Below are 22,048 nucleotides of genomic sequence, written 5' to 3' on the forward strand. Positions count from 1 at the left end.
TCCCACGTACTTCATCTGTGGTCGTCGTTCTTCGATTCTGCTCTTCGTGATGCATAAAACATTTCTGACAGAAGACAGATCGGCTCTTAAAAAGTGTCCCATCAGAGTGAAGGTTGAAACGACACTGTACTCCTTTTGTTAATCGCCAAGTACAATTACTCTTACAATGGTTAGATGTTTTCCTGCACACCATGTGTGAGCTGAACTTTCCTCGATGACACAAAAATATTTTAGATGTTGCTTCTAAAAGTTGTTGTAAATAATAATGGGTGTTGGCAGGAAAGGTGTAAAGTAGTCCACCAGCTCTCTGGTACTGGACGTCTGAGATGCATGGAGGACAAAGGAAAGGTGACGAGTACACTCCCCTGAGGTGCTCCAATGTTCACAGGCCAAATCTGTATCCATAAACCTCAGTGGTGAAAAGCACAAAATCATTCTGAAAGTCTCATATGACCACATTGTGGAAATCCCTGTATCAGAACATGACATGCAGGAAAAACTGAACTGCTGGTTTCACTTCTAATTTGTTTCTTTGAATTTTAATGTTTCTGCACCTCCACCATCAGTTTCAGTCTTGCTGGAACAAGAAGACAGCATCAGTATTTTAATCAGCTTTAGACAGCAGGAGAAGAAACAGGTGAAGGTGTCGCTTTCTGTGCAAAGCTCAAAACAACAAGCCTGCCATTTTAAATGCAATGTCTCAGTCCTCCTTATTGAATCCAGTGCCAAGGTTTTCCTTTCTAATTCAGGACTCTAAAACTCCATGTCTCAAAGACCAGCATCCTCAAACTTTAAGATGTCTGAATCACCACTCAGCTCTCCAGAGTTCTGTTAATCACCAGATTATTTGACTCAGGTGTATTTAAGCAGAGAAACATCTAAAAGTTGCAGGATACCGGCCCTCGAGGACTGCAATTGCAAATCACTTGTCTATCTCACAAAAGTTTGTATCACAAGACCTAGGTACAATTTGGAGGAGTGCGTTCCTCTTTAGATTTCATCCAGGCTTTGTGATGCAAATTGCTGTGAGACTAGCTACAATTTGGAGGTGTGTGCTCCAGGTTTTGGGTTACAGCCCTCTAGGATGACATTACTGTTGAAAATATGTTTCTTTGCCTCTTTTTTGGCAATTTTTTTGGCTGATGCTGCTTTAAGATGTAAATTTGTTTAGATAAATAAAAAATAATCTAAGCTATGCCTACTACATTCATGACACTTTTGCTACACATCTTTCCAAGAAATGTTTGTGCAGATCAACAACTCAACCTGGGGACTTTGGTTGCAAATATTTGTGGTTTTTCATGGAAGCCGTTTCTAGAATGAGGAAAGACGGCGAAGCAGCATGAATACAGTTCTTTGAACTCATTACCATAATGAATAACTTCCCCTCTTATTCTCCTCCATCAGCAAATCGGAGCTGGAGATGCTGGGCTTTGTCAGACTGTGGCTCTCAGCTCTGCCTTTCAGTGATAACGACCTCATTCATTTAACAGAGCTCCGATAAGCAGCAAGCCGGCCATCATTCTGAGACAAACACCGGGACCATCATGCCTTTGGTTCCTCTTGGGAAGCCCCTGAGACCTTCACATGCTGCCAGCACAGGAATGAGACGCAGGCTGGGGCTTTATTTCTATTAGATAAAGAAGTAAATGGCCCCTGACGAGCGTTTGGCTGTGATAGAGAGAGAAGAGGTGACAGGCGGCTGAAGACTCTTTTTGTGTTTGGCATTTGTGCTGGAGAGCCGTTTGACAGCCACGTTTCACACTGTCTTCGTTGTTTTCTTTGATTAATTAGCTGCAGCAGTGGAGAGGAGGCTCAGTGGGTCTCTGAATGTACACTGATGCAAATATGCTGCAAGTGTGAACACAGCACCTTTTAGAAACAGTAACACTGCAGACTAGTCAACTCTGATGTGCACATTTTTCATCATTTTAAACAAAATGCTGAGTGAATTTCATTACATTTATAGCAGCGAAGGAGCAAGACGCCTGAAGCTGCCAGTCCTCAGGTGACTGTAGTTTAACAATACGAGTGGTTTAAATGTAAACATGCAGCGGCAGCCTGAGGCTCATCATCATATCACTGAATCAGTCTCTGAAAACAAGATCCTCAGAGATCGCTCTTAATCTTCTCTGTTTGCCTTTATCTTCACAATCAGTCTGTTGTACAATCATTCTCTGATGAAAAGGAGAAGTATTTCAGAGCAAGGCTTTCTTACAATGAAAGTCAAGAAGCTGCACCTCTTTTTTCCCCCCCACTTTTAACTTTGGATAGGATCTGTCAATCATGTTTCCTCGATGCACTGCAGCAGAACTCTGATGTTTGGTTTAAATTTGATCTCAGACTGATGTTTCGGCCTTATAGGTCAAGGCAGGACCTTCTGTATGGAGTTTGCACAGTATTCTTCTGTGTACTTTCTCTTGGTACCATGATTTTTCCAACTGCTTCTTAATGGGAGTCAGTAGCAAGTCTTTCAATGGCGACACAGAAGTGGCCGGTCCAATGAAGAGCTTCTGGGGTGCAATCAGAAGTGGACCATACCCAACAGCATCTAAAGTGGGTGACCCATAGGCTGGACACAGAAGAGGCTCAACCCAATAAAGAGCACCTTGGCCAATGGTGAGTCTCTGCATGGTGACCAAAGGAGACCAGATCCAATAAATGATTTCCGAAAAGAGATCAGGAAAGCCGAAGGACATTCCTCAGGTGACCTTGAAGGAAAGTTTCTGCAAAATGATTCAGAAGCTTCCAATGGGAAGTTTCTGAGAAACTTCCAATGGGAAGTTTCTCAAGGATGACACGGAGAAGGCCAGGGCCAATATTTCTGGAGAACAATGGGACAGATACTTTACCCATCAGAGGAGGCTGGACTCAAACAACAATTTATGGAAAAAGATCAGAATGGTACCAGCCTCAACAGGGAGCGTCTGGGGGGTCAGAAGAGTCTAGTCCCTAACGGCTAACCAGAAGTTGGTCTGATCCAACAGAGAATCTCTGGAAGTGGATCAAGAAAAGGTCAGACCCAATTACAATATTCTGGCTAGCAAACAGGAGGATATCGGAGCCAAAGAAGAGTTTCTGGAGGGTGACTAGGAGAATTCAATGAGGACTGAAGAGTGATGTGGTGGCTGCAGAATCTGGCAAGGATCATTAGGAGGGTGACCCTGTGGATGCCAGCTCCACTGAAGAACATCTGGAGGTCATAAAGCCAGATAAACTGGTGATGGACAGCATGATAACTGCTGGATCCAGGAACAAAGTTTGGAAGGTCAACTCAGAGAAGCTGCAATGGGCACGAAGGACGACAGCCAGGCCGGCACTGAACTCCTCTAACAGTGGTTGCAGCTACATGAGGCTGGAAAACTTGTTGATTATTTATATTATGGGACATAAATCAGTTTTCAGAGCTGGAACATGGTATTAAATCATCCTACCTGAACATCTTAAGCTTTGTTCTCTTACTGGAAATCAGTCAGGGTGAAGCATTTTCTACACCATCCAACATTTCATCAGCGGCTGTTGTTCTTCTGGACTCGTCCTGCAGTCAATAAACTTCTGTTTACCAACTGATTTTACAGTGAACTCCAATATGGTTTTTCTTTGTTCTTCCATGGAAAACAAAATCCATCTTCTTTCATTGTCTCCTGTTCATGTCTGTCCTGGGACTGTTTATTGTCAGGGTGAATATTTCATGGCCTTCTCCTCTCCTTCCCAGGTTGTTCGCTGCTGCTCAACTTCCACATGAATAAGAAAGCTGAGGCAACAACAGCTGTTTTCCTCAGCAGGTAAATCCATAATTGGCCTTGGAAGGCCTAAGAAGTTTGGATGGATAGGAGGTGTGGGAATCCCGACAGCTTGTTTTAACTGAAGGTGTAACAGTCAGGATCTACAGAGAGCGCTTTATGAATTCACTGTTATCTACTCTTCATCGGGATGATGGTTGTCCTGCCTGGAACCAGAAAAAATGGTTATGGTTATGATGAAATTTGAGTTTTATCAAACTATCAAATACATTTAGCAATGCCTAATAGCTGACTTCTTTGAACAAAAAGGTGAGTTCTAAAAATAACTAAAATAAAAATGCTTCTTTGAACAACAAAGATTTTGTTGAAAGAGACAGAAACTGATTTTTACCAATACACAAACACCTGTAATTTGTGAATTTGTATTTATTTGCTTATGATAACTAGAAAGGGAGAGTTTAATAGGTTAATGGGAAAACTGGCACTAAATTACATCTTTACATCTCATAAAGTCAAACAAATGTGCACATAAACTGATTCATCAGTAGAAAAATTAGAAGACCATTCTTCTCATTTCACTAATTACACTCTGATTGAAGCATGAAGCTGGCTTGAAACAACATTAGTTCTGCACTTCATGTTCAAATTATGACCCAGTCCTATTAACCCAAAAGCATTGTGATATGTAAAAACTCATTACTTCAGAAATTGTATTTCTTTATATTTTTCACCAAGAAAACATTTGCAAGTGAAAAAAATGTTTATATGCTGTTCTGCACAATTTATCTGTTGAAAGAAACAATAATCAGATTGTGATCTGATGTTTACAATATTAACTAGCGCTAACACAATTAGCAGGAGCTAATGCTAAATCAAAACAAATTGAGAAATAGGTAATGGATGTTTAAAGTGGCATTGAAGCATCTTTAAGTCTTCATAGCACACTGTTCTAATATATTTGAGAAAAAGTTTTGATCCGGAAGCTTACCGTAAACAGCTTGAGTTAAAAACTGGAATGTTTTGCTACAGTCAGGTTAGCATTTCCAAGCACCAGAGGCATAAATAGATTTTTCGACCAAATCTTCCTCTCCATTGATTATTTCCTCTTTTCGTTTCTTCATTCCTTCATATTTCAACACGCTTCAGTTTAAATTGACACAACTGATCGTTACTTATTGCGCAAAAGTTACTGTTCTGGCTGGTCGGAGCTATCGCTGTTAGCACCTAGCATCCGAAACACGAACGTCGCCATGTTGTTGCATTGCAGCGTAAACATGGTGACTTCCGGGTAGCAGTTTTTTATTTATCTAAACTAAACAGCCTTACTGTGTTTTTATTGAATTGCTTTTACATCTGAATTACTTTTTTTGTTGTTGTTATAATTAATTGTGTATTCCTTTAGCAAATTAAATCTTCATAATCTCCTGTGGACCTCTGAGTGTCTGCTGTGGCATCTGGGTCAGCTGAAGATGAACATCCAGTCGATGATTAACTGGGTGGAAATCTGGAGCCTATGTCAACAACTTACTGTTAGTGTCAAAAGTTTCAGGTATTTCTGGTTCAACACCTGAATCTAATGATGATTAATTAGCAGGTTTCCTGTCAGTGGTCATAATTCACATGACACCCAAATCTTTTCTGTGTTAGATGGAACAGGCCTCAATTCACTCAAATATTTTAGTGTTTTTTATGGCCACCAGCAGAAGAGACAACACAAATAAGCAAAAATGCTTTATTTTTAGCCAGTCGGGAAACAGATGTTAAAACTGCATGGCAGATGGGTCCGCAGTCTGACCTCGGTGACATCCCTGAACCTGAAGAAATCCGTCGGTTCAGCTCCGGCCGCCAGGATGCAGCCGACCGGCTAAAGTCTCAGCTCGACTCTCATCCAAGCAGCTTAGAGCCGTAATTAAATCATTAAATTCTTGTCTACGCTTCACAGAGCCGAGCCAAATTGACTTTCACCAACCTCATTTTCGATTTGAACACCAAATAATGATTTTCTGCCAGTCTAATTACAAAGCTCAACATCTGATCAGGCTGGCATCCGGCCGGGAATTATCACAGGGGCCCGGCATTAGACCTCATTACCAGGCCGAGTGCAGAATTATTACATCTTGTAATTGGACGGGGACATTTATCAGCAGGGTTGGCATGCTCTGCAATAACATGCTCCGTTGAGCGGCGTTCAGAGTCCGCAGAAAACAAAGAGGATCTGGAAGTTTATTTGGTTTTAACCAGTAGAAGACAAGGAGGAGCAAACATCGGCTGCAGGAACTCTGGGAGGCTGTCGGGTTTTCTCTGCTCTTGGTTTATAAAGAGTTTAACCCAAATCAGCTAAATCAGAGTAATTTTAATTCATGATATTAGAGATTAAAGGGCACTGAGCAAAATAAAGTGTAACATTTCTGGGTTCTCATCATATTGATCTTCTCAGATATTTGTCGTTTTGACTGGATTTTTTTCCCTCCTCTTCATTCTCAGCTCACTCTTTCTTTTGGTACCATTTCCTCAAATGGCACCGATCTGTCTTATTAAAGCAGATAACCAATTTTATTCCACTGGACGATGAGGAAGTTAATGAAAATATTTGTGAGGGTGAAAGAAAAACATGTTTTTTAACAAGTTTTTATTCAAACTTGGCATAGTCACTTGAAATACTGCCTTATAATTGTCTAATTCTTTATTTTCAAACTGTTGTGTACAACAGGTTGTTAAATTTTCTGTGGAGCTTAATGAGGGTAATAACATTTAAGTATTTAAAATAATTAAGTTCAAACGGAGAATGAAAGGTGCAACTAAATGTAAAATTAAGATTTTAAAATAAAAAAATCTGCATTGCATTTAGGTTCCATATCTTTCTAGTTGAGAATTAATCATTACATGTACAGAAGCTGCACACCGTTCTCTGGTGACTAACAAAACCCAGCAGGCAGGAAGTCAAACATGAAGGTCCAATGCTTCATAGGACGCTGACTGGTGCACCGCCCCAAACTCCAGGTGGAGATGTCCTTGACTGCGAGACCGAGAAAGACGCAGTGATGGAAGAGCAAAGCGCTGCGTACAGCGACCGGGAAAAAACGTCCTGCCTGCAAACATGGCCGACAGACAACATCAGAATCACACGGGTATCACAGAGAGACAACGCAACAGCAACACATCAACATCGCACTATCACAGAAACAACACAACACACTGACACAACACAACAGGCATCATTTCAAAAACACACCAACTGGGCCAGTGACTTCCCATCCATCCAAAAAGTAAAAAGATAAAAATAAATCAAAATATTTCTTCAGACAAATCAACTAAAAAGTGAATTTTCACATACATTTTTGGATCAAAAGTAAATTCAAATTAACACCAAAACATAAATTTTGCTTAGCGGTTAGCATCATTCGCTCACTTCTGTGAGGATCTGCTGTGCTGAAGATGTCCGTGCAGCCGCTCCAGTACTGAACCGCTGTCTTCCCATGGTAATCTCTGATGTTCGTTTTAGCATCTGGTGAAGAGAAAAATACACATCAAAGTGTCTGATTATGTAGATTTTTAGTTACACTGTTGACTTTATTGTTTTTAGACTTTTTGATCTCTTATCCTCCATTTGTCCACTTTACCCAGATTTTTTGGCCAGTGAACAAGGACTGGAAAGCAAACAGGTGAAGCAGTAACAGATTACATGGAAGTCTGGCTGACATAAAGGAAAACAAGTTAGGACTGAATTAGGAATTTAGCACAAAATAACAAGAATTTATTCCTGCTTTTACAGAGGAGCAGGAAACAGCGGGATGCTCTGTTTGGATTAGTGTAGTGACGTAACGATCCTAAAGTCCATCTTCATGTCACTACATGATGTGCAGACAGGCCTTTGCGGTCATAAAAGCTGAAACCAATCAAATAATGAAGCCTGCAGCTGACCTTCATTAACAAACGGTTAGCCTGCCTGAGGAACCACTTTAAACCTCTTCAACCTCCACAAACAGGCTCAGAGAAGAGCTCAGAGACCACGCAGACACGGTGAGTAATTAGAGATAAAACGCGAAGCTGAGCAGGTCAACACCTTCCTCTGACGGAGGAGAGGCGGCAGCTTCTCAGGAAGAATAAAACAGCATCAACATCCAGGTTCACTCCAGCAGAGCCAGATCCTGCTGGTCCGCTTATCTGAAGCTCCAAACTTCCAGGAAACTTCAAACTGGAAATAAACACAGATTGTGTCTGTGAATAGACTGAAGAGCGAGCACCAGGTCAGTTTTTAAGGTGACCAATTATGCTTTCTGGAACAGGTTAAGACAGATCTATGGGCTATACAATCATTTTCATTACCTTTCATCATTCTTCAATAACCAGATTTTAGTCTGATCCTTTCATATTGAGCTGTTTAAAAGACTCTTGTCACTTTAAATGCAAATGAGTTCCACAACCCCCAACTCAACGTCTACACTCGCACGTGAAAATGGCTGCAAACATATTAGCAATTACACAACCGTACATCTTTGAAAAGCAGAAGTGGAGCCTCCAGCACAACCAACAAGAGTGCAGCAGCTGGTTTCTGAATGGAGAGTCAACAACAAAACACTTGTCTTTTCCAGCAGCCATTGTACATAGGATACAGTGTTGAAACCAGCTGGAGGTTGCTAGGTAACGGGCTTGGCTTTGTTAGGGTTGCTCCGGTCCCTGCTGATTTGTGACGTTACATTCTGAAGGTTTTTGAAACGGCTCATTTTCCAGACACTAAAAAAGATTAACTTAGTGACAAAAAACGGCTTCGTGAGTTTTTTTAAGTGCTTGGGTTTTTTTTTTAGAAGCATCAGATGGAAGCATAAAAGCATAAAAAAAAATACAAAATCTGAATTATACATAATAGGTCTCTTTTAAGACTAAAGCTGAGCTATAATGAAAGAAAACATACCAAAGCTGCATGATGATTAAGAAAGTCAACTCTACTGACGTCATTGAGATGCTGTGGGGTGACTTGAAACTGGCTGTGAAAGCATGAAACCCCTGAAACATCTCACAGCTGAAAGTGAGGAGTTCCTCCTAACTTTTTAGCGGTGGGTGTAATTTTCCTGAAATAAAACAGAAACTGCTGGAGTGGAGAGTTTAGTTTCCCTCAGCTGGAGTTTAAAGATCCCGTTTCATGTAAAGTGTGTTCAAGCGACGCGCGTCCTTCTCTCTCTGCTGCGGAGAGCAGCTTGGATTTCTCTGAAGTCGCAGCAGAGACTGTGTTTAACGCTGGTGGGAGGATGAGGGTGGGAGTTAAAGTGTCGGTAATGACGAGGGTCGGTTACCGTTGGTAACCATTAGCCGCTCCGCTCAGCCTCCAGCCTCCTCAGGTGGGACATCAACACGAGCCGCATGCGTCCCAGTTTAACTTCACAAAACTCTCAAAGTTAAACAACAGATCCGCCTACAGCTGAGGTGGAAACACGACGAAATAATGCAACAGTCAGAGCTTTGCAGTCAAGACTGAAAAGCTGGTTTTCCATCTGAATACAGTATCAATAATCTGTGTTTCCAAAAATATTCCTGTGATCAGGTATCCTACAGACTTTGTGAACAATAGTCTAGGATTTATTGGCATTTTAAAACCTAATTTGACTTGACAATTCCATTGGCTTTGTTTTCATTATTGTAAAACACTGAATGTGTTAAAGGCGAAAATTTACATTTTGCATATTTTTATACTTCAATTTGGGTTTCTACTGCTTCTAAAGTAGCCCAAATGCCACTTTCTGGCAAAAAGATACTGTTGAGTGCTCGTTGTTACTGTTGCTGTTTTAAATCTTTATAACTGGACTTTGAGTGTCGCTTTATATATAAAATGCATTATTCTTATAATTTTATTTGGTGTCTGGAAAATAAGCCGTTTCAAACACCTTCAGAATGTAACGTCACAAATCAGTAGGCACTCTAGCAAAGCCAAGCCACGTCGCCTAGCAACCCCAGCAGAGCACCAGCATGCTTGGTCAGCTGGTTTTACCGCAGTATAATGGCTGCTGGAAAAGACGTGTTTTGTTGACTTGCCATCCAGAAACCCCTTACTGCATTCTTGTTGATTGTGCAGGAGGCTCTACTAATGCTTTTCAAAGATGTATGGTCGCATAATTCCATATCTGTTAGCAACCATTTTCACCTGTGAGTGTAAACGTTGAGTTGGGGGGGGGCGTGGTCAGCAGCTGCTTATTTAGATTTAAAGAGACAAGACGCCCTAAAACATCTCAAAATAGAATCTCGTGATCTAAGAATGATTTTGTTAAAAAAAAAAAAAACATAAGTAAGTAACACAGATTTATCCTGACCTGTTCACGGAAGCCTAATAGAGCACCTTTAGATTGCATACAGATGGTCTCACTTATTCCTCAATTTCCTTTTGGTTCTGCTGCAGCAAAGCGTCTGAAACCACGACACTTCTACCTCCAGGCTTCACAGCTGGCATTCGGCTCTTCCAGCATTGCTACATTTGGTTTGGTTGAACATAACCTCTCTTCTGATGTCCAGATATTTAAATTTTGAACCAATGTATCCACATAAATCCATGTGTATCCCAGGGTTGTGTCGTAAATGGTCCAGGTCCGTGATGGAGGCAGCTGGAGACCGGAGCACAGAGGAATGGAGGTGGAGGAGGTTCCACTGTCAATCTGAGCTCTTTGTTGGCAGCAGCGCTTTGCATCAGTGCTTTCTTCTGGCCGGTGAGTCTGTGAGGCGTAAAGATGAAGAATCCCTCGCTGACTGACGCTCGCTGTCTGAATATCAATTCGAAATGTGCATATAAAGAAAACCTGCCTGGAAAACAGACTGACAGCAGAGGAAAAAATATTCTCCTGACGCTGTGATTGTTTCTTAAAATGTTTCTGAATGTCTAGTCTGCAGAAGCAGCACATGTGGAGCAGAAAATATCAGTTTTCCCATCCAAAGGGCCTTTTTCAGGTTAAAACTGATTTGAACTTGGATAAATAATACAACATGTGTTTCTTTTGGGTGTGACTCACTGTATGTGCTGATGAGGGTCTGAACCACCTCCTGATGTCCGTGAATAGAGGCGAGATGAAGAGCGGTGTAACCCTGAAAACAATGACACAAGACAAGCTCCCAACCTCTTCTATTTACATCAACAATTACAAAACCAAACTAAAAAATGTATTTTAAAGTGAATCAAAACTGTACCAAGTAAAATAAATCACTCTTCCTTTACTGCAGGATAAAATAAGTCAGTTTCCTTTTTTCTATTTATTTTTTACACAAAGCTCCATATTTGCAGCAGTAATGGAAATATAACTTTCAAATGTAGTTATTAATATGCAAACTAGATGCTTCCTGCAGAAAAAGTACCTGCAGACTCTGGAAAACATTTTGTTAACCAAGCCAGGATTTTCACCTCAGCTCATGACCTTAAACGGTGCAGAAGTGAGCAGAAAACTGCCTGAAGGAAGATGATTCTCATGTAAGTTTTATAGCAAATCATTTCCTTTCAGGGACAAACACGCCGGTTAACCTTTTTCTGCAGAAGTGGAAGTTAATGAAAATACGTCTTAATATCGGGCTGCACAGTGGCGCAGTTGGTAGAGCTGTTGCCTTGCAGCAAGAAGGTTCAATTCTCGGCCCCGGTCTTTCTGCATGGAGTTTGCATGTTCTCCCTGTGCATGGTGGGTTTTCTCCAGGTACTCCGGTTTCCTCCCACAGTCCAAAAACATGACTGTCAGGTTAATTGGCCTCTACAAATTGCCCCTAGGTGTGAGTGTGTGTGTGCATGGTTGTGTGTCCTGTGTGTCTCTGTGTTGCCCTGCGACAGACTGGCGACCTGCCCAGGGTGACCCCGCCTCTCGCCCGGAACGCTAGCTGGAGATGGACACCAGCAACCCTCCCGACCCCACTGAGGGACAAGGATGAAAGAAAATGGATGGATCGATGTCTTAATATCCTTTTAATGAATTAGGGAGAGAAAAATGTCAGCAAATACTGGAAATTATCTCATAAAGGGCTGAAGCGATCAATTGGATTAATCGATGAATGAAATAATCACTAATATTAATTTAGTATTTGATTAATTAATTGGAGCAAAGGCCATTTGCTGAAAAAACATAATTTTGAAAGAAGTAATTACTGAAGATAAAGAAAAACATAAATAAATCTGCTGAAGTGGTATAATTTTAGCTTCACCTCGTTCAAATTCTTAAAAAAATTATCCAATGACGAGGATGGGAGGGGGAAAAAATCAGAGCAAAATGTATGTAATATCAATGGGTGTATGATCTCATTTCACGATAAACAAAACAAAACAACAAAAAGAAGAAATTATCCAAGGAAGCAGATTTTGTTACCCAATTATAAACTGGTTATCCCAATAAATAAATCACCAGATCAGCTCTACTCTGTATTGATGCGAAGTCGAGCAGAAGCAGCCGAGCTTTACAATATTGTTTTTGCAGAACGATTGTTTGAATGTTTGTCTTACTTTCAAAAGGAATTATTTGTTTGTTTACATCTTTTCATGTGTTTCTGAAACAATCTGCAGGATGTGCCAAAATTTTGAATCTGATTAATCGTATATTTGACAGATTTATCGATAACTAAAATAATCGTTTTTTCCAGCCCTAACTGCAAAGACATGCAAAATAAAGAAACTAAATAAATGGACAGGAATAATCTGATTGGCTGATTTAAATAAAGTATGAATAAACCAATATATTTAAATAAAGTGTAAACAACTGGAGGTTATTTTACTCAGCAGGATTCAGATTTGATCACTTCCTGTTCTTTGTGTCCATTTGTTTCCTTCGCCGCTGTCAGAAACTCGTCGTCTCAGAGCCGGTATCGTGTTAAACGTGGGTTGTTTGTAGTTTTTGACGACCTGCTGCTCATCACCCGGAGCTGCTGTCAGCGCCAGAGACGAGCAGACGCTCTCCTCACTGTCAGAAAGCCGTTTAAACCCGACTCCGGTGACAGAAGACTCAAAGCAGAGGTGGAAGTCTGCGTTCATTAGGAAGACGAGTCTGTAGATTACACGGTAAACTCTCATCACAGCCTTGGCCCTGGAGGACGTTTGATGTGGAAACACAAAGACTCCTCCTCACCGTCACACTCTTCCTGCTGTCCCAGCAGCAGCGAGACAACCAGCCGACTCTGGATCAGAGGAAACCGAGTCATTTTCGCCTTTTAAAACACGGATTTTGTTTTTCCGGACGAACAGCTGCTACAGAAGGCCGACTGTTAGCTGCCACTTTCAAGGGTCTGGATGTCAAAGGAAGACAGGCAGCATGAAGACGTAAATATCTGACATTTTCCTCAAACGCCGAGCTGCTTTCATGTTTTCAGACGCTCTTTGAGTCTAATATCAGCTCTAAAGGCCACAGCAGCAGGGGGTTCTGGGAGCCACATCAAGGCCAGACGGCGATCCGAAAAGGAAACATCCACCTGGAGCACAAACCGGTCTGATCTGTGCTCCGTTCAACAACAGTAAATCTCTTATGTTTTTGCAAAAACAATCAGAAATTTGTTGGATTCTGCGGCTGATCAACAGTAGAGCTGAGAGGCTAGCCTGGCCAAAGCCCTCCAGTTGATTCTCATCTCCCATCTCTGGGATTTCTCCCATTGAGCTGGATTTCTCCGGTTGAATTTGAATCGGTGAAAAGAAGAAGTTGTGAATGATGACGCCGATTTTCTGTTTTAAAATTGTAGTTTCAGTAACAGCAGCAGAGGAATGAACAAAGCCGTTCAGTCTGTGTTGGATGAAAACGGATGAAATTTTTTGAAACCAATCCCATGAGAACAATATTATATATTTTAAATGATGTGGCAGAGATATTTGTTTTTATGTCAATCAAGAGAAGGCGGCCAATACTGATCTAAAGAAACTAAATTCAACTGCAGAAGAAACAGACAAGAATAATCTAAGAAACGAAACACAAAGGAATGGACTAATATGGCAACACATTTTAAACAATAATGGATTCAGGTGAAAAACTAAATATGGCTAACCTAAATAGTAATAATGAACCCAAGAAAGAATCAGAAAAGAAACAATAAAGAGAGCTAGAGCACAAATACTGGCAGATCATGAGACTTTGTTTCAGGCTTTTAAATAAAAGAAATTTGGTGAATTTGTTGAGTAGAAATCAGCTTTAGACTTTGGCCGCACAAAATGTCAGTAGCTGCGTCTCCATTACAAATTTGCCCAAAAAATGTAAAACCCCCACAATTTTGCTTCCATTAAATAAGAAACACACGTGAAAAAGTTGGTTCACGTGATAAGTCATTAAAAAACACGGTGTGCCACCATCATCCGACCACTTCCTGTTGTCCTCTTCGTTGTTTCCACCAGTAGCAACATCCGATTGTTGATCACATGACTCATGCGATGCAAAAGCGTTTCCATTGCAGTTTTGTCAAATACAGTAATTTTGACAAAGCCAAAAAAAACCCCACCTTATCCCTATTGAAAAACGAGAGACGAAATTGAAGTGCTTCCACTGAGCAAATTTATTTCCATAATTCCAGTTTTCGCTGTTATACGATCAATAGAAATGCAGCTACTGATTTGCAGTCCAAATACCCACATGTCAATTTATTGTGTCTTATTAGATTCAAATGAACAGTGTATACCTGCTGACAGCTAAAACACAAATTTATTTTTTATAAGAGTAAGGAGACACTGGAGGATGACTCACCCCCTTCAGCGAGGAGCGGAGAGAAACGGAGAATTAGAAAACATCAGGAAATGTTTTGGCTCGGATCATTTAAAATATGTTTCATTATCAACACGGATCTGAGATTTAAGAAAAGAAAAAGATCAGAAACTCACATGCTGTCGGATCAGCAAAGGGGAGAAAGAAAAGATCATTGAAATAAAATATATAAAACTTTCATTTACTTCCATCCTTCCATGCATCCGTCCGTTTATCCATTAATCCATCCATCCGTCCGTCCGTCTGTCCATGCATCCATCCGTTTATCCATTAACCATTCATCCATCATCTATTGTTAATTCTTCCCAGTAATGAATCAAATCTCAGAGTTTTTCTTTATCATTTTAAATTAAATCCGTAAATTTTTCCCGATTTGTTTTCCTTTTTTCCCCCACATTCAGGCGTCTCTTCAGACGGATACAGACCAGGAAAATCCATCCTGTTGAAACCCTCCAGTGAATCCCAAACGTTTTTCTCGACTTCTTGCTGTTTTATGGATTATTGATTTTTGATTTATCTGTGACTCCAACAGAGGCCATTTCTATCAGAGCCATTACGGCCTTAACGATCGGAGACAGAAAGTTAATTATGTAGTTATGGAGCCAATAAGTGACTTGTCTGCTATGGTTTAATCTGCCGGCCGAAAACATTATCTCCTACAGGCACATCTTCATCAGCAGAGGAAGAGGAGCGGAGGAGGAAGAGGAGTGAGATCCAGCAGATCCTGTATTAAATCCGTCAGGATTTAATCCATCCATCCATCCATCCAGTTCACACACCCTCACCGATCGGACGTTGACGTCGGCTCCAGAGTGAATCATCATGTCCACGGCCTCCTGACGGCCTTGCTTTGCTGCCCAGTGGAGTGCCGTCTGAAACACAACCACACACACCTGAATGACAGCTAAAACACACACCTGTAACACAACCACACACACCTGAACGTCAGCTAAAACACACAACTGTAACACAACCACACACACCTGAATGACAGCTAAAACACACACCTGTAACACAACCACACACACCTGAACGTCAGCTAAAACACACAACTGTAACACAACCACACACACCTGAATGACAGCTAAAACACACACCTGTAACACAACCACACACACCTGAATGACAGCTAAAACACACACACCTGTAACACAACCACACACACCTGAACGTCAGCTAAAACCACACACACCTGAACGTCAGCTAAAACACACACCTGTAACACAACCACACACACCTGAACGTCAGCTAAAACACACAACTGTAACACAACCACACACACCTGAATGACAGCTAAAACACACACCTGTAACACAACCACACACACCTGAATGACAGCTAAAACACACACACCTGTAACACAACCACACACACCTGAATGACAGCTAAAACACACACCTGTAACACAACCACACACACCTGAATGACAGCTAAAACACACACCTGAACGTCAGCTAAAACACACACCTGTAACACAACCACACACACCTGAACGTCAGCTAAAACACACACCTGTAACACAACCACACACCTGAACGTCAGCCAAAACACACACCTGTAACACAACCACACACACCTGAACGTCAGCTAAAACACACACCTGTAACACAACCACACACCTGAACGTCAGCTAAAACACACACCTGTAACACAACCACACACCTGAACGTCAGCCAAAACACACACCTGTAACACAACCACACACACCTGAACGTCAGCTAAAACACACACCTGTAACACAACCACACACCTGAACGTCAGCTAAAACACACACCTGTAACACAACCACACACACCTGAACGTCAGCCAAAACACACACCTGTAACACAACCACACACCTGGACGTCAGCTAAAACACACACCTCTAACACAACCACACACCTGGACGTCAGCTAAAACACACACCTGTAACACAACCACACACACCTGAACGTCAGCTAAAACACACACCTGTAACACAACCACACACACCTGAACGTCAGCTAAAACACACACCTGTAACACAACCACACACACCTGAACGTCAGCTAAAACACACACCTGTAACACAACCACACACCTGAACGTCAGCTAAAACACACACCTGTAACACAACCACACACCTGGATGTCAGCTAAAACACACACCTGTAACACAACCACACACCTGAACGTCAGCTAAAACACACACCTCTAACACAACCACACACCTGAACGTCAGCTAAAACACACACCTGTAACCCTATACGCCTGACAGACGTACAGAGAGTAAAATGGCAGCATAATTGGTGAATCTGTTTTTAAGTTAAACTGAGTACAAACACAAATTAAGAAGCTGCTGATGGCCTCCAGGGCAGCAGGGGGCGCCCAGCAGCAGGAGTTGGGTCTACAGATTCACAATCAAGAAGGCATGAAGGCACGTAAAAAACAGAAAGGCATCCTGTTTGACAAGTGTAATCCTCTCTCTTATCACTACTTGTCGATAAGATTGATCTGCATAATCTATTATTATTGCCAAGCAGTGAATGTTGGCTCTTGAAAGGCACATCAAGGTAAAAATGATTTCTGCTCAGAACTGGAGCAGAAATCATAACACCTACATGAATGCTGCAATAAGTTTCATTTTTGTCATTATAAGCACCGTGGTAAATTACACACAGACTGATCTCACCACACAGAGCTTTTAAATCACTGAGCTAGATGCCGGGTGGTTAGGTCTCCTGACACTCTTCCCTGGTAAAATCGTTACTTTATTTAACCAAATTCAAGCTGTACACTTTATGATTGCTATTAGCTTCACTTTCACGTGTTCAGCTGATTTCTCTCTTTTTTTTTACGTTATGAAATTATTTTGTCAAGAAGGTAAATATAATTAAACTGAGCTATGAGATTAAACAGAATAGAATGAAGAGTAAAAAATTATAATATATGCCCTTCAAAATAAAACTACAGATGCAGCTTTGAGAACGATAAACCGCAGATGTGTATCTTCTTATGGTAGTTAAAGCAATTAAGTCAATCAAATGAAATGGTTTTAATTGCGCTAACAGTTACTGAAATGATTTTTAAATCAATAAACCAGTAAATAAACTGCCTGAAAGATGATTAGTTTTCGTATTCCTCAGATCTTCATGGGAATATTCGTCTCTGCGCTGCAGGAATGTTGCCTTTTTCTCTCCGCTGCATTCGGCTTTGAACCGATCTTCTCCGTTAAGACGTTTTCCAGCTTCAGCCTTTGTGTCAGACAGACAGAGAAGCGCGGCTCGTTCAATAAAGTCCCGCTTTGAAGTGAATTCATGGTTAATTAGTTTAAACAGCTTTGGCTGCGAGCTGCAGACAGACAAACTGCTTCGCAGTAATGTGAGCTTTAATTCAGCCCAGTGGGATTTAATTCTCGACTAAAGAGCCACATTCAAGGACGGTTATCCCATCACCATTGTGCTGAATGGAAATGTGTTGCTAATCGTGTTTGTTAATGTCCCCTAATCAATCTGTGTGAGCACGACTGTGAAGGACACAAAGAAATTACCTACATGTGAAACACATTAGAAAGAAGGAAACGATTTTTAGAATCTGTGAGACGAGCGGAAAGGAGCAGAAAATGATAAAAAATAGTCTGTCCGAAAGCTTTTCCTGTGTCAGCAGAAGCACCGAAAGATCTACTGTGCATTTCAAGCTCAGGCAAACTTCCAGAGGAATAACTGAAACTGCAAGACGGCTGCAATAAACGGAGAAATTAAGTTAATTTAATGTCCCATACGAAGGCGAATGAACAACAAAAACGTTTGAAACAAGGTTTATAAAACAGAAAAGTTTCTGATCGCAGATCAATCTGTCAAATAATCTTCCTTCATCAGCACTGATTAGTTAATAAACCTGAAAACTGCTGCGTGTTTTGGTAAACATCAACAAACAACATGCAGTTTTCTTTTAATTTCCTAAAAATCCACATACATTTTATTAAAACACTTAAAAGCAGAAATTAGGATGTAATTAATTTGTGTGTTTTGGATTCTGGTCGACTTTTACCAAATGAACTGCACAGTTTGGTTATACTAAATATACTTACATTTAATTACAAAGTAAAATAAAGCTGACCCTAATGATAAACCACAAACTCCTTTATAATAAAAACACCTTCAATTAAAATGCTAAGTTATCGTTTTCTGCTCAGTACATCCAGAAGTTAGAAAACTCAAGATAAACTGATTTTTGTTGTTAAGATGTCAGAAAAGTTCAGGATTAAACTTGCTGATAGTTTTTAAAGATGTTCTATTAAATTTAAATCCCAGCAATTTCTACAAACTAAATCCACAACATGACACTAAATAATAGGATAAAAAACTAATTCAGAATCTTAAACTTACAAACTGGATGAATCCAAAGGAAAGTAGGAAAAAAAAACAGTTTAACTATAAATTTATTCTTGACAGAAGTTTAATCAAATCAAACTTCTGTTTGGCAAGTTTCTTTGGCAAACAGAAAGTTTAGTTAGCAAGCTAAATTTTAATTAACACACTAAATATTCATCTCCAAACTAAATGTTTAGTTAGCAAGCTAAATATTTAGTTAACTGAAATGTTTAGTTTACAAACTAAACGTTCAGCTCCATAATAAATATTTAGCTTATAAACTAAATGTTCAGTTTGAATTAACTAAATAAATATTTATCTCCAAAGTAAATTTAGCTAGCTAAGTATTTAGTTTCAAATGAAATATTCAGCGCTGAACTAAATATTTAGTGAACAAGCAAAATATTTAGCTCCAAACTACAAAAATATTTAGTTCTGAGTTATCTAAAAATTTAGTTAGTTCTAACTAAATTAAGCTAACTAAATATTTAGCTTCAAACTAAATGAGTATTTAGTTTGGAGCTAAATATGTATATCCAAACTAAGCATTTAGCTCAGAGCTAGCTAAATATTTAGTTAGCTTTAAAGTTGCTAAATATGTAGTTTAAGCTACATATTTAGTTAGCTTTGAGCTAGCTAGCTAAATATTTAGCTCCAAACTAAATATTTAGCAGTGAGCCAGCTAAATATTTAGTTTGGAGCTTAAATATCTAATCCTTACCCATCCAGTGTTTTCAGGATAAAACACTGGATGGTACAGGGTTAATTTTCTGGAAAATCCAAAAACCCTTTATTCCTAATTTAATTACAATCTCTGACAGTTTGTTACTTCCTTCTTTTCATGTTGCTGCAGCGAATCAAACAATCCAAACACTGCAGTCTGCTGATATTTTTATCCATTTATTTCCTCCGTGCTGATGTTCGGCTAAAATGGGTGCAGCCTGCGGTTGTCTGCAGGAAGGTTAATTGAGGTTTGTTTTGTCCTGTGATGGCAGCCCGACGCAGAGCGACTGCTGAGGCTGGACAGGCCAGGCGGGGCAGCGGGTGGAGATTTCATTAGCAGGTGCTAACCGAACCCGGCATCACACGCTGGGCTAGTCTGTGTCTCCACCTGAGACCCAAACACGAAACCCTCTACGCACCTAAATCACAACCGCACAGGCTATCTTGCCTTAAAGTGGGCATTTCTGTTTGCTGTAATCGTTACCGATGGCGACACGTTAGGCTGATAAACCTCCTGATTCAGCAAGTTTTCCTTCCAAACCACCAGACGTATTCTGGATCGGTCTTACGGGTTTTATGGTTTTTACACACAGGAGTCACTGCAAAAACACAAAATCTTATCAAGTATTTTTGATTTAGCTTCTGGTGCATTTAAAGTAAAAAAACAACAACAAATTTACAAGTAACTTTCAGCAAGAAATAGGAGCTTGTTTTAAGTAAATAATTCCTTAATATTGATGAAAAAGTACCATTTCATTTGGAAGATTATTTCACTTGTACAATGTCAATCCACTATATCTTTACTATATCTTTGCCTTCATAAAACAATGGCTGAAGTCATATTTTGCCAGAAGTCATCGTAAGTGAAACATCTGCTTATAAATCTAGAACTTTTTTTTATCAATATTAAGGAATTATTGACTAAAATATGCTCCTGAAAAGTGCTGAAAAGTTACACTGCAAAAACACAAATTATTTTTAATCTAGTTTCTAGTGGTAATATCTTAGTACACTTGAAACAAGGCAAAATGATCTTACAAGTAACTTTTCAGCAAGAATTAAGAGCTTCTTTTGTCACTATTTTTAAAAAAAGTACTAGTTCAACTGGCAGATTATTTCACTTTTAACAAGACATTTTTCTGTTATAAGCAAAATAATCTGCCAGTAGAACTGGTATTTTGTATATTTTTTTAATATTCAAATAACAAAAAGTTTTCAGAAAGATACAGGAGCTTGTTTTAGTCAATAATTCCTTAATATTGATGAAAAAGTTCAGAGTTCAATTTTTAGATTATCTCACTTTTCTGGTTATAAATGAAACAATCAGCTAGTGGAACTTGAACTTTTTCATCAATATTAAGGAATTATTGATTAAAACAAGCTCCTGTATCTTGCTGAAAACTAATAAGTGTACTAAGGTATTACCACTAGAAACTAGACAAAAAAAAGAAGATTCTGTTTTTGCAGTGCATTACCTGTATTTTTTAACAGTAATTCACGTTAGACCCATCAGTCAGTTGCAGCTTTTGCGTAAAAGGTAAAGACGCTCTGTGTCAAACATTCACACGTTTGTGAAACATGACAGACACCCATCAGGCTCGGCAGGAGGTCCGGCCCACCATCAGCCTCTCTGAGGAGGGAGGACTGCCGGCGGTGACCCGGCACAAGCTGCCAACTGCCTGCCAGCAGCAGCATCTGTTGGATCCAGAGTGACGGGCAGGATGAGGCGCAGCAGGAAGGAGACCATCAAAAAGGAGAAAATTTCACTCCCTCCGTCTTGATCCAGCCAGGCGTGAAAAGGAGCCTAATGCTCTCAAGTGGTGCAAGGTTTACGCCACCGATGCTGTAATTTCTGCTCCAGAGCATCGAAATGCTCCGTGTGAGCATCACTTCCTGACTGGGCGTGGCGTCACATTTTTCCCCTGAGACGGAGTTCGTTTTTTAGGGGCCCTGACTGGGCGTGGCGTCACACTTTTCCCCTGAGACGTAGTTCGTTTTTTAGGGGCCCTTCACACCAGCCTTGTTTTGTCTAAACTAGGGCTCGGCAATACGACTTAAGAATAAAACCTCGGATTTTGAAGGAGCAGTGTTATGTAAAATCGACTTTATTGAGCTTTAGATCGTGTTGTCATTTTATTCTCTCATCAAAATCATACCTGGAGTGTTGCCTTAATTCATTCATTCATGTTTGAGAAACCCTTTAATCTCCATGACAACCAAAATGCCTGGGTGGGCCTAGCCCCGCCTTCAAGGACGAAGCTCCACCTCAGAGCTGAACTTTCTACACTGAAAAAAAGAGAATGGAGCTCCAACTTAAAAAAAAAAAAGATAATTTGTTACATGTTATTGAATTAAGACTTATTAAACTTTATATATTTACTTGGATAAACTTAATTTGATAACTAGTAAGAAATTAACTCAATATTTAAAAGTTTTTTTCTTGTTTCAATGTAAGTGTCTGCCTCACAGAGCCCAATCCCCAGTGATTCCCCCTCTCAGCTCCTCTGAGTCCAACGCTGAGAAGTAGCTCCCTCTAAAATTAAACCAAAAAAGCAAACTTTGCTCCG

At 40.2% G+C, this 22,048-nt stretch overlaps 1 protein-coding gene across 7 annotated transcripts in view; it reads right to left on the reverse strand.

Annotated features, from left to right (window-relative positions):
* Positions 1-6,355: 6,355 nt before the first annotated feature.
* LOC103466788 (uncharacterized) overlaps positions 6,356-22,048 on the reverse strand; it is a 44,165-nt gene continuing 28,472 nt past the window's right edge. For 2 of the 7 annotated variants that reach the window (XM_017305438.2, XM_081608297.1), the window contains exons 7-10: positions 15,208-15,300; positions 10,736-10,808; positions 7,153-7,248; positions 6,356-6,832 (exon numbers count right to left, since the gene is read on the reverse strand). In XM_017305438.2, coding sequence (XP_017160927.1) covers positions 6,684-6,832; positions 7,153-7,248; positions 10,736-10,808; positions 15,208-15,300 — 411 coding nt within the window. In that variant the 3' untranslated portion in view covers positions 6,356-6,683. The other 5 variants (XM_081608298.1, XR_014087965.1, XR_014087966.1 and 2 more) reach the window with 5 other exon arrangements.

The sequence above is a fragment of the Poecilia reticulata genome, chromosome 6 (genome assembly GCF_904066995.2).
Source record: "Poecilia reticulata chromosome 6, P_reticulata-male-v2, whole genome shotgun sequence".
Lineage (NCBI taxonomy): Eukaryota > Metazoa > Chordata > Actinopteri > Cyprinodontiformes > Poeciliidae > Poecilia > Poecilia reticulata.